General features: G+C 35.9%; 3 protein-coding genes across 3 annotated transcripts; 2 read left to right on the top strand and 1 right to left on the bottom strand.

The window, feature by feature from the left end:
* The first annotated feature begins 242 nt into the window (after nt 1-242).
* LOC107855922 (late embryogenesis abundant protein At3g53040) lies at nt 243-7234 on the top strand. The gene is made up of 5 exons (XM_047411547.1): nt 243-328; nt 6230-6294; nt 6401-6595; nt 6700-6926; nt 6986-7234. The coding sequence occupies exons 1-5, from the start codon at nt 243-245 to the stop codon at nt 7232-7234; spliced, it is 822 nt and encodes a 273-aa protein (XP_047267503.1).
* Nucleotides 7235-7446: 212 nt separating this feature from the next.
* LOC107855923 (protein DR_1172) lies at nt 7447-7931 on the top strand (the record flags this gene model as incomplete). The annotated part of the gene is given in 1 exon segment (XM_016700928.2): nt 7447-7931. A coding segment is annotated over 1 exon segment (306 nt), but the record flags the coding sequence as incomplete, so codon positions are not given.
* Nucleotides 7932-8884: 953 nt separating this feature from the next.
* LOC107855917 (60S ribosomal protein L6, mitochondrial) lies at nt 8885-12013 on the bottom strand. The gene is made up of 2 exons (XM_016700924.2): nt 11779-12013; nt 8885-9603 (listed from the first exon to the last, which is right to left on the bottom strand). The coding sequence occupies exon 2, from the start codon at nt 9581-9583 to the stop codon at nt 9275-9277; it is 309 nt and encodes a 102-aa protein (XP_016556410.1). The 5' UTR covers nt 9584-9603; nt 11779-12013; the 3' UTR covers nt 8885-9274.
* Nucleotides 12014-17155: the final 5142 nt, after the last annotated feature.

The following is a 17155-nucleotide window of genomic DNA, read 5'->3' as shown; positions in this document are numbered from 1 at the left end:
ATATATATTGTAATGTATATGTATTACATATTTTATTTATGTAATATTTCGATCGTTTCTTAAGCCTAAATTTGTCTTTTAAGTGGATAGAGATGGATTTCAAAGTGATTGATGTTTATATTGTGTTGTATTTCTCTAATTTCTACTTTTTGTTATGTAGAGCATTGAATAAGTTTTCCATCGATATCAATTTCATCGAAATCCGACATTGGATGAGGAAGTTATGGCTGTTTTACTAAGCGATGTCGGAATCGCCCAGGCCTGATGGTAGACCTGAAGGACCGCCAAGTCCTTGGTGGACCGTCGGTTGTCCCGTCAAGCTAAGGCAGTAACCCCTTTTTCTGGCCATCGTGCGACGGTCAAAATGGTAGGCCGCCAAAAATTTGACGGATCGTCAAGAGGACCGTCAAGTCGAGGTAAAATGTCCCATTTCTGACCCCCGAGTGACAGATGATCTGGTGGACCATCAGTTTCCTGACGGATCGTCACTTCGACCGTCACGTCGAGGCAGAATGTCCCAGTTTTGGCACTTGAGTGACGGACGATCTGGTGGACTGTCAGTTCGATCGTCACAAACCCCGATCGACAGTTTTTATCTTGTTTTTAAAAGGATATTTTGATCATTTCTTTCCTTTTTGGTTTTATATATATATCCAAGTAGAGAAGAGTCATTCATTTTCTCTCCAATCTTTTCTAAGAAATATCTAGAGAACTAGGGTTTCTCTTTTCCAAATCCAAATCATCTCCAAGAAATTCAAGAATCTTCCATAGATTTTTCCAAGTTGTTCAAGAGTTAAGTTCCCCAAGTCAAAGGCATCAAGAATCTTAGCCTAAAAGTGTGAGAAATAAGTTCCAATAAAGTCTCTTATTCTCAAATTTATAATTCAAGGTATGTGGGGTTTGAACAAGAATATCCTTTCATTTTTGTGCCCAAAGAATTGATTTTTACTATAAAAATTTCATGATCTTTGAAAGTGGGTTTACGCCCAAATTACTTTATTGATGAATTACGAGATTTGAGTTGATTAAGTTTGTTATTATGATTTATTTACCATCATATTTCTTAAATTAAGGATTTATGCCATGAGATGCATATTGTTATTACGTATTGATGATTTCTAAATGATTTGAGATAAGTGTCATGATTCAAGTTTTTCTATGGATGGGCGGGCGGGCGGGCGGATTGGATGAGATTGGATTCGATTGGATTCGATTGGATTCGATTGGATGGGATTGGATTCGATTGGATGGGATTGGATTCGATTGGATTCGATTGGATTCGATTAGATAGATTAGATAGATTAGATAGATAGATAGATAGATAGATAGATAGATAGATAGATAGATAGATAGATAGATAGATAGATATTTGGGACTGAAAGTGAAGAATGAGTCTTCCTAAAATTTTGACATTTGATATGATTTGATGAGCAATACATTTGATGTTGAGAAAGATTGTTTTGATTTTGAGTCGAGTTAGGAATCCACAGTTGTATATGATTTACAAATGAGATATATTTATGTTTTAGTCTCTATGATAAGACCCATGAGTTGATATTGATTAAAGTGGATTTCCTAACCCGTTCTGAGCTGAGTCTGGGAGGAGTATTTATCACCGAGCGGGAAATGCAGTATTTCCCCGAAACTACGTGTCACCATAGGATTGATATTGATAATTGTGGGACAGAGGCCTAGTATGGAATTGTGATAACGAAATTGAGGTTGTACTCTCTGGGAAGAGTACGACGCTCCCGCCAATGTGGGGTTCTCTCCTTATGAGGGCAAAACGTTAGACTCCATGCGACTCACATGGTTTAGTTTATGTCGGTTATAAGAAACTCCCAAGTCCATAATGATCTAAGTTCCTTGAGTTACCGAGTTACTCTAACTCATGAGTCAAAGAGTTTGAGTTGAATCAAATGATTTATGAATTTACGAAGCATGTGTTTTATTGATGATTTATGAAAATAATGTTTTAGGTAATTCAAGCGAAGAGAGTTATTACTGTCAGCATGCATGATTTTCTTACACACTTATGATATTATTTAAAATGTTGCATACACCCCCACATACTCAATACATTCTCAAGTACTGACTCTCATACTCTTCTGTGTTCTATATTTCTTTGTGATATAGGTTCAGGTGCCCAGTCTCAGCAGCGACAGTGATCTTTGAGTATCTTCATCTAAATTTCTGCAGTTGGTGAGTCCTCATGGTTCGAGGACCTGTATCTTCGATTTTGTCTTGTTAATAGATGGTTGTTGCCTTTCAGTTCAGTACGAGTCAGTTGGGAGATCTGTTCCAATGGCTCCTCAGTCTTATGTAATAGAGGCTTTGTCAGACTAGAGTACCAGTATGTGCAAAACTTCAGTATTTTGATTGTACAAGACAGTATCTCTTCATATTCCAGTGTTTTCATGGCATGATTATTCTTTCTTACTCTACCTTGATTTCCGTCGTAGTGAGTTCTGAAAGTGATGGCGGGCTTAGAGGGTTAGCTTGAGGCCACGTGTGGTCTTACGCACCACGTGACGTCTCGGGATAGGTTCTCGGGTCGTTACAATTTAAAGTAGTACATATATATTGAATAGTGCGTATATATGTGTATATATCTTCTATAGACGTGTATATTTAACGTATACATGTGTATATATTTTATAAATTAGTATATAACTATATATATATTGTAATATGTTTTATTTAAAGTAGTACATATATATTGAATGGTGCGTATATATGTATATATATCTTCTATAGACGTGTATATTTAACGTATACATGTGTATATTTTTCATAAATTAGTATATATATATATATATATTGTAATGTATATATATTTTTGTAAATTTTATTTAAAGTAGTACATATACATTGAATGGTGCGTATATATGTGTAATTGTGTATATGAGTATATATTTTTTAAATTCTAATATAGTATAGTATCTATATATACTGTATATATATTGTTTAACATATTTAAAATGTATATAGGTGGGTACATATAGTATATATTGAAAAAAAAAAATATTTTTGATCGGATTTTTAACCAGATTTGATCGGGTTTAGGTGGGTTTGACCGGGTTGGGTTAAGTGGGCCGGGTTAGGATTATTTTTAAAAATTTTATTGTTGAACCCGGTCAAGCCCACTTAACTCCAATTTGGACCCAGCCCGGCCCACAACCTGACTAAATTTAATGGACCGATTTTGGATTGATCCGGCCCGGCCCACTTAACACCCTTACACATCAAAATGTAAGCGATCTACCAAAACAAACGTTTACAAACTTTTGTTACTTATGTTAGCTTAGATATTTCACAAACACGTTGGTTCCTCCAAAAATGCATTTTGGATTTTCTAACACAGGTGCAACGACCTCTTGGAGGATTTACCTTATAGGTTTCATGTTTAATCTGTTCAATTGAGACCTTGTAGTGCAATTGTATTATTTAGTCTAATGTTATTTTGTTTCTAAAATAACATCATACCCAGTGTGTTCTCACAAATTGGGGTCTGGGAGGTCCAGTGTGTTCCCACAAAGTGGGGTCTGGGAGGGTAAAGTGTACGCATTTCATGCCACTACTTCTGATAAAGTAGAGTAGTTGTTTCGATAAGACCTCCAATTCTGGACAGATAACAGTATAATCAAATAAACAAACAAAAAATATAAAAACACACAACTGTTATTTTGTTTCTTTGTTTCTGTATTTTTAATTTATCCATGTCGTCAGCCTAGTTGATTCTTTGGTAACATTGCAAAAGATGTTATTGGTGTGCTTGTTCTATTAATGGATTGTGACGTTTACTTTGTTATGATAACAATTGTACTTTCCGTTTTTCCGATTTATATGTAGTGGAATTAATGAATCGAAGAGATTAAGGTCTATGTCCCTCCTACGTGTTGTCAAATTGTTATATCCCCTCTTGATTAATATATAGGGTTAGTGATTCCCCCCAGCTCTATCACTATAGGCATCTTTTGTTTAAGAAAATGAAAGAACAGAGTTTTTTTTAAAGATGGTATGTGGATGTAACAGTCCGATCAGCCCACGGACTATAGGGTACCCGGTATCGGGCTGGTTTAATCTTTTTTGGGCCCAGTTAACTCGGCCTGGATCAAAACCGATACAGGCTCGCCGGTTAACCGATCCGGCCGAGTTTTAATTTTTTAGTTTAAATTAAATTGAATTTTTAGTATAAATTAAATACTTAATTTTAATATATTACGAATTTATACTAAAAAATTGAAATGCAAGGTAAGGCTGCATACGATACACCCTTGTGGTGGGGCCCTTTCCCGGACACCGCGCATGGCAGTAGCTTTAGTGCACCGGCCTGTCCTTTTTTTTAATATATTACTAATTTACTATAAAGTATTATTAATTTATTATATTTGTTTTATTTTAAAAAGTACATATATTTTATATGTGTACGTATATATTGAATGGTACGTATACATGTGTATATGTTTTATAAATTAGTGTATAACTATATATATAGTGTGTGCATATATTGTAGTATATATATATATTGTAGTATATTTTATTTAAAGTAACACATATAGATTGAATGGTACGTATATATGTGTATATATCTTCTATAGACGTATACGTATACATGTGTATATGTTTTATAAATTATTATATATATCATTATATTGTAGTATATATCTTGTAGAATATGTTTTATTTAGAGTAATATATATATATTTAACTAACGTATAGTCGTATACACGATTACATGTGTAATTGTGTACATGTATATATATTTTTTAAAATTCTAATGTAGTATATACTGTATATATAGTGTATATATATTGTTTAACGTATTTAAAATGTATATAGGTGGGTATATATATTGTATATTGGAGAGAAAAAAAAATGTTTTTTGACCGGATTTTTAACCGTTTTTGACCGGGTTTAGGTGGGTTGAACCGAGTTGGGTTAAGTGGGCCGGGTTAGGGTTGTTTTGAAATTTTTACTGTTGGGCCACGAACCGGACCGGCCCGTTTAACCAGGCTAGGATCCGACCCGTCCCACAACCCGGCTAACTTTCACAGACCGATTCGGGGTTGACCCGGCCCTACCCACTTGATAGGTATAGTTCATAGTAAATAAACTGATACTGTAAAAATATCGTGTTACCCATGCAAGTTGACTGGTGTTGGAGGTTATTACCTTACTTTCTAGGTTGAACACCAGCCTCGATATGGAGGTTACATAAGTTGTTAGGTTCTTCAGATATGAGAGTACTTGTTGATGCCCTCACACAGTAGGAGTAGAGGGGGATCAAGAATTAAGAATTTATGAGTTTTGAACTTGTAATAGTGGCTTCACAATTAAATATATTTACGTGTTTGATGAATTTCATATTGCAACAGATATAAGATCTAAATAGAAGCTCCCGAGTTTGTCAGAATCCACAATAGATACTCCGCCATTGCATAGGTGTGTTCACTCTCATTGCCTCCCCCCCCCCCCCCCCACACACACACACCTCTTATTGTAATAAAAATGAATGAAATAATAATAAATTAAAAGAACTTTGTTGACGCGAGATTTTTTTGTGTGTGAGAGAGAGAGAACATCGCTTATGAGATTGTAAGTTTTACTAAGTAAATACAATTTACTTATTTGCTGTCAAAATTAAGTTCCCTCTTTGTTGTTTATCAGTAGCCACTACTGGATATTATCTTTGATAAAACAACGCATGTTGAGCTTCATAGTCAGGGGCGGATCTATGTAGAAGGTATGGGGTGGCACAGCACCCGCACTTCTCGGATGAAACTCTATATATTTATGTGTATATGTATCAGTTAATGTATATATATTATGCTTGGCACCCACAATATCAAAGGGACTAGTGGCTATGATTTTTAGCATTTGTCTTTTTTCTCTTGAAAAAAACACATAGTGTGGCTATGAATAATAGAACCTGTGACCTCTTCTTTACAAAGCACTTGATAATACCAACTAGGCAAGCAATACTAACACTTGTAAGATATATATAACTATAGTTTACTCTTTGAATATTGATTCCACTATCCTAAAATATCGCACGGAGTATACTTATTGTTCAAAACAAGGTGGCACCCGGAGCTTTCGAATCTTGGATCCGCCTCTGTTCTTAGTGTAATATGAACATGTCCCTACTTGTTAGATGGCATGTCCGCAGTTCTGAGATTGTGGGAAAATCTCAAAATTTATAAGATTTATTTACTTAAATCTTTAGGTATCAAGAAGATACGAAAGATGCAGCATCAGATGCTGAGGAGACTATAAGTTCAACTGCGTACGGTAATTCTCCCTTTCCTCGACAAGGATTAAGATGAAATATTAAGAAATGAGCTTCTCGGCACCTAAACACTTCGAAAGAGAAAATAATGATCAGTTTTGCTTGCAGGAGCCCACAAAGAGGTGTCTCAAAAGGCTAGCGGAATGGCAAACATGGCATCTGACAAATTAGGTGACGTGAAGAATGTTGCTTGTGAGAAGGCAAATCAAGTTATGGATGCAGCAGCCGAGATGGTTTACCGTGCCTATGAGAGAGGGAAACATAGTGCATCAGATGCTTATGACTTTGCATCGGAGAAAGCAGGTAACATATGCCAAATTCTGAGCATGACTGTCTATGCATTTCATATTTAGCTATGTTCTTTGTAGTTGTATATGCATAGCATATTGTTGTGGACATTTTGGCAGGTAAGGTCAACAATATAGCGCAAGAGAAAGCTCATAATGCTTATGACATTGCCTCTGATAAGGCACGCCATGCGATGAACACGACCTCTGACATGGCAGCCAATGCAACAGAAGGTGCCAAACACACAGCTTCCAAGGCTTATGATTTTGCCTCTCAGAAAGTGGATGATGGCATGAGAGCAGCTTCTGAAATGGGTGGTGAAGCCAAAGGCGAAGTGCAAGATAAAGTTAGCCACTCCTATGGTTTAATTTTGCAACTGACAAAGCGGATCAAGCTATGGACAAGGCTTCAGACATGGCTTTCAAGGCCAAAGATAGCACAAATAATGCTCACAAATGCACATCTGGTGAGATGAATCAAGCAAAGGATATGGCTTCTAGCAGTGTTGGTAATGCAAAAGACTTCTTGAAAGTAAAGGCATCCGAAGCCTACGGTTTTGCTACTGACAAAACGGGTCAAGCTATGGACAAGGTTTCAGACATGGCTGGCAAGGCCAAAGGTGGCGCCAATGATGTTTACAGATACAACATCTGATAAGATGAATCAAGAAAAGGACATGGCTTCTAGCAGTGTTTTTAATGCAAAAGACGAGTGAAAGAGAAGGCATTTGATGCCTATGGTTTTGGTACTGATGAAGCGGGTCAAGCTATGGACAAGGCTTCAGACATCGCGGGCAAGGCCAAAGATAGCGCCAATGAAGCTTACATACACACATCCAATAAGATGAATCAAGCAAAGCAAAGGACATGGCTTCTGGCAGTGCAGCTAATGCAAAAGACACAGTGAAAGACAAGTTGTCTGATGCTTACGACCAAACCATAAAAATGGCTACGGATAAGACTCCTGATGTTAAAGACTCGACGAGGGATGCATTAGACAAGGCTTATGATAAATATGAAGATGCAAAATCGAAGGTTGATGAAGCTTATAAATATGCCAAGGATACAATGACTGAGCAAGCCAAGGAGAAGTATGAAGCTGCCAAAGAGAAGGCCTCGAATGCTGCTGGCTACCTTGGTCAAAAGATGAGAACGGGAAGTACAGAACTATGAGGAATTAATAGTCCTTATGTTTCCTTTTGTTTCTTTGAACTGTTTGACTAAACTTTTGTAGGTTAGGCGAGTCGCTGATGAACTTAATTTATGTATGTTCTCGACAGCACGAGAGTTTTTCTTTCGTCGCGATAAAATGTCATTAACCATGAATTGCCATATTATAAGCCGTGACTGGCCAAACCTTCATCCCATGCACGTTAAAATCCCCCCCCCCCCCCCCCCAACAGTCTTCAATTCCTTATAGCACAAGTAGTTGTCCGCACAAATAATAGTGATTGCCCTGCTGTGTTCAACATGTACGTGATGGCATTTAGTTCTCTGTGAAAAAAGCATAGTATCAAACGGTCGAGGCAGTCAGGGTCTCATACTTTTAACAAAGCATAGTATCAAACAGTCGAGGCAGTAAGGGTCTCATAATTTTAACTATAGCTTCACAGTGACAATTTTAGCTGAACATGTGGGATAGGTGAGAGGTTCTGACAACACAATCACCCATTCTGAGTCTTCCCTGCCCGATGAGTCTACATCCATTACCTAAACTTCAACGTTGTTGGGTATTGTGAAAGCTGTCAGTTACTGTAAACTTCAATATCGTTGGGTACTGTAAACTTCCCCACCATTCATGTAATTTTCACCTGTAATCCGTGCGGGTGTGTCCGCACCCCCAAGAGTGGCCGAGAAATGCTCGGAGCAACTCCAGATCTAGGAGTCAACTTTTCCGTATGAGCATTCAGTACGATGCTTAACCGCAAAAGATGCAGATGGATCTTAGTATCTGCTACTCGGAAATCCAATATACTCTCACTTCGCTGTAACCCTGAAAAGGCTTTAAAACGATCTTAAGAAAACAGCCCAGCTATTCAACTACTGTATCTGTGCATAAAAATCATTACAATAAAATGGAAGGATGATCTAATAACTACTGCACCAGAGATTGAACAGAACCCAAACTAGAAAGACTAACCCTAATGCTTGTTCTCTTTTTGGGTGATAATCAAGAAATCATAAGGGTCAGTTTGGCCCACATTAAAAACTCGGTAGATAATGAGTCTGCTCCTCTATACTTCCATCTTTTGTTATGAGACGAGTCTGCTCCTCTATCCTACTATCGTTTGTTATGAGATAACGATTAAAGAAAACAAGAAACACAATTTTATGTGGTAAACCCTCCAAGGGAAGAAAACCCATGGCCAGTCACCAACTCCTATAAAATGTTACAACCATAGTTCACACCAAGTAATCCATGTCTATATATGCTGCGAAAACCCTAATCCTTGACTGTTTAGGATGTGCTCCAAGCATTTTTTCTAAATTACCTTCAGAATACTAATTCGTCCATTGCAGGGGGTTGCCGCTCCCTGCGACCCCAGCAGTCAGGCTCACAAACATAACATCCTTCTCCACATAAAACCAGGTTTCTGCTATGGCAGGATTCAAATTAATGATGTGGGCTTAACCCACACATTACGTCCTGCATTCTTACCACTAGACCAAGCCCTGGCCAGATGAATCTGAGTCATTACTTTGATTTCTTTCCCTGCTTCTTTTTTATGACTTCATCAATGTACATTATACCTTTGCCTTCGTGAACTTCAGGAGGCTTACAACTCCTTACAGAAGCAGCAAATTGATGTACCCTCTCCTTGTCAATACCTGCGCAGCATATGATATTGGGCTTGAAACAGAACACACGAACGGCAGGCAGAACAGTCAGTTCAACCTCATGGCTGCAACCAAGCTTGAGGTATAAGAGACGGCCTTGAGATTCTGCTTTAGCCTTGAAACCAACCCCAACAATCTTGAGAAAGCAAAAGAATTTAGCCTCCATTGGATAAAGTTGTCAATCAGCTGAAATGAGAAGAAATATGCAGAAAGCTACATCAATTGAGTACAACAACAACAACCTCAACAACAGTAACAACTACTATTACGCGTTAATTTCAAACAAGTTAGGCTGGCGAGATAAATCCTAATTGTCCATTTAACTCTATTTAAACTCGTCTAAGTCCAATATTAGATAAACAAAAAAAACAGCAGTAGAAGTTTCTATATTTTTTACTGGCATAGAAAACTAAATGAATAGAGCAAAAGAATATTGAAGACCAAAAGACTAGATCATTATCACTGTGGAAATAAAGGGAGAGAGCTATTTTAGAAAAGATACAATAGTTTCCAATTTCCCCGAGCTTAGGGGGTCAATTACGGGGATTAATCGGTCGATCAACTCATTTCGGTGTTAACCTGTCGATCAACTCTAGGCTGAGCTTTTAATGAACATCATAGTTTCCTTCTTCATAGGGTTGGTTTGCCTTCTCATCCAGCTTGAGATCAGCCGGATGGAATTTTGCTTTGTTTACCCAGTTCTTTCCGTCTAGTTTGGTTACAGCACATTATTTTCCTCTAGTGGGAGCTTTAGCATATCATGGCAGATTCTGGATTTCTAACTTTGCCGCGTACATAAATTATCACCGCTAAAGGAAAGGAAGGGAACTAGAAACACGGTTTTCCTTCAGCAATCAATCCCTCTCGTAACAGGTAGGGAGGGAAATTTTATGTAAGGAAAGGGAAAACATTGTTTTATGTAAATGCAGATATCAACATCTACAAGAAATCGAGAAAATAGATTTCGTTTTTCAGATTTTCTGCAAATCAAAATGCTTGTCAAGTGAACAACAACAACAACATACCCCGTACACGCCCACCAAGTGGGGTCTGGGGTGAGTAGAATATACGCAGTCCATACCACTACCTCAGATGTGAGGTAGAAAGGTTGTTTCCGATAAACCCTCGGTTTGAGACAAAAGGTACCACCAAATATATAAGAACAAGAAACAAAAGGTAGTAACAAAACAGCATACAATAGCAGAAACAAGATTATCACCAAATAATACCACCAATCTATCCGAAACCACAAACAACAACTACAAAAGGTACCTAATTCCTAAACTTTCTCAAACAGAGAAGTCATCAACAGCTACATCAATCAATGTTATGGCCAATTATCTCTTATATTGGATGTGAGCCTCTAACAGATCAGCTCAAGTGGACTACAAATTTTCCCAAGGACATTGGAAGGTTTACACTTTAAGTAGCTGCCCTCGATATTTATTTCATGTTTTGTAAACTTTTGAAGTCAGAAATATCATTCACCTCTTTCATAAGCTGGCAATTCATAGTGCACCTAAGGGTGAGCCGTGGCGGTCAATAAAACTGAAGATAACGAGAGATCAAGTTTCAAATTTGAGCAGAAACAAAAAATTACGTGAGATTTTCGTATCTGTTCCTAATTATTGATGGACAAAGTCATCCAATTCTTGTTCTAGTGGGAGGTAAGTACAATGGCAAACTATGCATGAACTAATCTAGATACCACCGTCGAATTGAATGTTTCCAAATGCTCAGATTTTAGATAAGTACAGATTAAAATCATATCTTAAGAATATTCTTTTTGTTATAAGTAATCAGTTCTTAGATTGAATGATTTGGTAATTGAATTTCATCCCAATTGATGTAAACACAAAATATGATGACAAATATTTCATCTTTTAATACCTCACTCTCTTTTACCCTTTTTCTGTAGCTGAAGTTTCCCAATATTCGACTACTAGCTCGAACCCACTATCAAATAGGAAAAGTATGACAACAACATACCCAGTGTAATCTCACAAGTGGGGTTTGGAGAGGGTAAGATGTACCCCGACCCTACCCCTATCTTTGCGACACCTTTGCAGGGTAAAGAAGTTATTTTGTATAGATCCTAAGCTCCAAAGAGAAATTATTCAAAACAGTGATCTATAGGAATCAAATACCAAAACATATCCAGTGTAATCCTGAGGTAGAGAGGCTGTTTCTGATAGAGAAATTATTCGAAGCAGTGATCAAATATGAATCAAATAAGAACCATATTCTTATCATAAAAAAATGTAATTTTTATAGTAGAATCTTAAAAAGAAATTGAAGAAGCAAATAACAATAGTACATATTTAGCAGATATAACAAAGAAACACACAGAGGGAAACTCACAATTTCGCCGACGATGAAAAAAGAGAAATGAAAGTTAACGGTGAAGGGAGGGTGGTGACAACTTCGACCGGAAATTGGGAATCTTTATTGAATTTGGGCCTATAAGTTTGATATCCAGAGAACCAAATTTGAAACAAAAATGACCTTTTTAGATTTTTGAATCATAAAAACCAAATTTATTATGTATAAAAACTGAAGATTTTTTTATAAAGAAAAAACAAAAAAATAAAAATTTGTAAAAATTTAGAAAACTATATCTCTCCTAAGGGGAAAAATTGATTGGGCAAATAGTCGTTTTTGGACCGCTAATTCATTTTTAGAAAGTGTTCTAAAAATTGTTGGTTTTTAATAATTCTAATTGAATAGAATAATTAAAAATTATTGAGATTAATATGAGAAGGCGGTATATCAAATTTTAAATTATTTAGAATTGTTTTGAAATTTAGTTGTTGTTATTTTTAATTTAATAGGGGGATTTTATTAATCAAATACCAAAAACAAATTGTTTCTACATTGAATGGGCCAACTCATTCGAAAATCTAATAAAGAAAATTGATCTTTGCTGTTCGGATCTAAAATATTGGCCCAAACCCGAATGATTCAGACATATAAACATGTTTCTAAGGTTTCCTAATTCCACTAGCTTTCATTTCCGCTGATTGAGATCACTCTCAAGTGAAATTTGATGTTGAATCCACGCCTGAATCATCAATTTTTCTTGCTCCTTCTTTGGATCTTCAACACCTTGCCTTGGTTCTGTACTTCTTCTCTTTTCAGCTCTCAGAAGTAAGTTTCTCTCTTTTTGTTATTTGAAATTGCTTCTGTTCATCTCGATTTCTCTTTCTTTGAACTGTTTTCTTCCCTTTCTACTTGAAATCAGCTGAGTTCTTTGGTGGATAGGACCATGCTTGTTTTTTGGTGCTGAATCGAAGGGTCTAGATCCTTGAGTCAAATTGCATGTTCAAGTGAGCCTTTTTATTTTCTCCTGCTCCATCTTCATTTGCTTTATTATCTTGTTAATTCTCGTTTGTTTGCAGATATAGACGTGAGGGAGATTTGGGATGTTCGGACTCGCACATGTTTGAACGACAATCTTCTACTCAGGTGTATTAGTTGCTCAGATATCACATGATCCTTTCCCTTTCTTTTTTTATGGTTGAATATGTATAAGCTAGTCAGTTGTTTAGCTTTTTTTATGCCCTGGGATGTAAATATTTGCTTTTGTAGACTGCTATCACTGTTAGTTGTAGCCTTCAGCCCTTTAATTCTGTTCATCCTTTTGTTGATGTTATTATGATGTATGGACACTTTAGCTTGTCACTATTTAGAATCTTTCTTTCTTTGATGTCTAATTATTGGAATGTTGTGAATCTGAATTCACTTTTATCAATGGCTAAGGTTGCACAATAATCACGAACTGATTCCCCTCCCTTATTATGTGTTGAAAATATACCTGCTTTTCTTTCAATTTTGATCTGATGTGCTCTATAGTATCTAGCAAATTCTATGGACAATGTCATTCATTAGTCAAAATCTTCAGCATGAATAGTAAATCTGTTTGAATTATGACCTTATAGAATTTGGATTGTCCACAATGAATTGCTGCTATATCATATGCTTCTGCTTCCTCATTTGCAGTATCATCCATTGTAGAACCCTCTGCATATATTAGATCTCCTCTATCATCCCTCAGACCAAATGCATAAGAGCTTACCCCCGGATTACCACTGGAAACTCCATCTGTGTTGTATTTTATCTATACTTCTTCTGGAAATTTCCATTCCATTTTAGTGATCCTCATCCTGGTTCTTCTATGTTCCAACTCTCTCTGTATGTCTGGCCACATTGATAGGAATACTTGTCTAGGATTCCTCACTTTGAGTAATAATTCAATATTTCTGTTTATATTGAATATCACTCTTTGAGTTGACAAAATTTTCCCATCATGTTTAGAGTTATTTCTCCTCTTCCATAGTTCCCATAATATCATGATAGGAATAGATTGATAGTATGCTCGAGCTCTTTCTTGTACTTTAGCATTCCACCAAGCCAAAATAAGAGCCTGAGATTACTGCCAATCCCTGTAATACCTGCACAAGAGAAAAAATAGGACCATGTCCTATTAGCAGTGTCTGATATAAGAAACACATGGTGTTTCTTGATCAGTCCTAGCGCAACACCAGCATCTAGTAGGACACTCAATACCCCATCTCCTCAAATTATCATCCACTTTCTCTATATTAGAAAAGTTATTTTAAAAGGCAATCCTTTTATCCAAATATTCTTGTATATCCTATTCTCTTCCCCTCTCTATCTAATGTAGTTCTAGGCTGACTTAACAGTGAATTTTCCTGTTAATTCAAGCTTTCATACTGGACTATCTTGCTCTTCACTTCTATTTGGAATTCTGATTGTCTGAATTATATGATCTGCCATGTCCTTTGAAAATAGTTGATGATCAATTGTACATTTCAAGCTCCATCCTGAATTAAATCCTTTACCTGTTGGTAATTAGTATCCCATTCTCTTGAATTATACACTAACTGATCCAATTATCAAACCAAAGGCTTGTATTTTCCTTTTTTGATTCTCCAAAAGATTTGATGCTCCACTAAATCCCTTGCCTGCAACATCTTCCTCCAAATTTGTGATCCTGCTCCAGATTTTCAAACTATTTTATTTGGATGATTCTTCTTGCAATACTTATTGTGCATATATCTACTCTAAATTAAATTCTTTGTTCTGAAATTCCACCAAAGCTTACAAAAAAAGCCATTGATACATCTTAAATCTTTCTGAATCCAAATCCGCTTTCCTCTTTCGAGACACAAAGATTATTCCATTTAACCCATTGTCTGTTCTTTTCTCCTATGTGACTACTCCAAAAAAGTTGAGCAAATATTTTTTGTATTGTAGTCATAATATTTAAAGAAGGGTTCATCACTGACAAATAATGAATTGATATACTTTGCAACACATGTTTTATTAGGACAGTCCTTCCCCATAAGACAACGATTTTCCTTTCCATCATTGCAATTTTCCACTGATTTTGCTCATTATGGACTGATAGTAATCCTTCCTTTCCTCATGTGAAATATAGGCAATCCCATCTATGTAAAAGTAAAATCCTTTCTCAAAATTCCAATAGTTACTTTTGTCATTACAACAACACCCTAAGAAACTCCCTTGTGTAAATAAAACGAACTTTTCTTCTTATTCACTTTTTGACCTGATATTCTTTCATATTTCTCTAAAGTGTTTGTCACTTTGTGCATTGTGTAAAGTTATGTTTTACATAAGATTATCATGTCATCTACAAATGCAAAGTGATTCACCTTTGGATTTCCTCTTGGCATTCCAAATATCTTAAAGTCTTTAGATTGAACCAATGACTTTAATGCTCTAGATATCACTTATGTTGCTATAATAAAGAGAGTTGGGGATAGTGGGTCTCCTTGTTTCAACCCTCTATAGGACTTGAAGAATCCCTTTGGTTGTTCATTTAGCAAAATAAAATATCAATTGTTTCCTACATGTCTATATGCCATATCAACTAGCAATTCACTAAACTCCACTTTCCTCAATACTTTAGTGAGAAAGAGCCAATCAACTCTATCATATGCTTTCATTATGTCTAGTTTGATTACTAGATTAGGAATCTTAGTCCTCTTTCTCATATCAGCAACTATTTCTTGAACCACCAATATATTCTCTGCTATACTTCTTTCCTGTATAAATTCAGCCTGTTCTTCTGAAATGATATCAAGTAACACTTATTTAATCATTTCATGAATAATTCTGAAAAAGATCTTGTTCACAAAATTACTCAATGAGATAGGTCTCATATCAAAATATATGTTAACTACTAACTTTTTGGGTAGAAGTACCAAATTTGTATGAGTTACAAATTTAGGTAATTTAAATCCACAAAAGAAAGCTATAACCATATTATGAACATCTTCCCCAATGATCTGTCAAGCATCCTAAAAAAAAAAGCTCCAGTCATACCATTTGGACCTCATGCACTAGTCTTGTTTAGCCCTATTACTGCTTGTTTGACTTCTTGAATATCTGGAATCCTATTCAACTCTTCATTCTGGTGTTCTGATACTACAGTTGGTAATTCATTTAGCATTTCAAAATCATAATTCTTTTCTCCCTTAGAGAACTGGTTATGAAAAAAATTTACTGCTTCTTATGCAATTTTTTTTATCTTCTAACCATTCCCCCTCTGCATTTCGTATTCTTGCTATTTTCAGTCTACTTCTTCTCCCCTTTACTATTATATGAAAGAACTTGATGTTTCTTTCTCCATCTTTAAACAATTCAAAACCCGCTTTCTGCCTCTAAAAATCTTTTTTTCTTCTCAATTGGATATTAAATTTTGCTTGTGCTTTGAAAAGAGCCTCTCTATTGCTCTCATTTGGGGTCTCCATGAACTGCTTCTCCCTTACTCTGATAACCTCCTCCAGTGTAGTAATTTCTTGAAAAATGTTACCAAAGTAGTTTTTACTCCACTTAGATAAAGCTGTTTTAATATTATTCATCTTATGATGAAAAGTAATGAATGGATTCCCTACTACATCTGTGTCCCAGTTATCCTTTATTACTTCAAAAGAAGTTTTCTCTCTCAACCACATATTAAGAAACCTGAAAGGTTTGTGAATGTGCGAATATGCTCATTGGTTATGCTGAAGTAAATTTTTATAGTAGTATGATCTGATCCAATTCTAAACAAATGCTCTACTTCTAAAACTGGGAAGAGGTATTGTAACTTGTCATTATATAGAACCCTCTCCAGTCTTTTAAAAATACATTCCTCATTTGTTCTGTCACTCCACCAAGTGTATTTACTCCTTTTGAAACCTGGATCCTCCAAATCACAAAGATTAATACAATGCTTAAAGTTTTCTGTTTCTTCTATAGTAACTGAAAGACCTCCTAATTTTTCTTCTCCACTTACAATCACATTAAAGTCTCCCCCTACCAGTTATTGTTCTTGAATTGATTGAGTCATGTCCTCTAATGAGTCCCATAACAATAACGTCTCCTGTTGAGTACATTTAGCATACACTAATATAACTACAACTGTAATATTGGAATCATGATTGACTAATTTAATAGTCAGTTATTGTTCCTCATCCTTTATTACAGTATAATCTACCACAGCATCAAAAAAAGCCTAGATTTTTCTGAAGTATTTGTTGTTGCTTGTTTCACTCCTAATCTCCTCTTGTACTTATCAATATTATGGTTATTCTGGAATAGTTTCATTAAACCAATGAATGAAAAGTGATGTCTTTCCTGTAGTGTGATCAACCTAGTGAATGTTTTTTTGAGTATTTACTGATCTGATATTCCAGATTAGTGCATTCAT

Source organism: Capsicum annuum, chromosome 4, assembly GCF_002878395.1.
Source record: "Capsicum annuum cultivar UCD-10X-F1 chromosome 4, UCD10Xv1.1, whole genome shotgun sequence".
Taxonomy (NCBI): Eukaryota; Viridiplantae; Streptophyta; class Magnoliopsida; order Solanales; family Solanaceae; genus Capsicum; species Capsicum annuum.
This window is presented reverse-complemented; position numbering and strand designations above follow the sequence as displayed.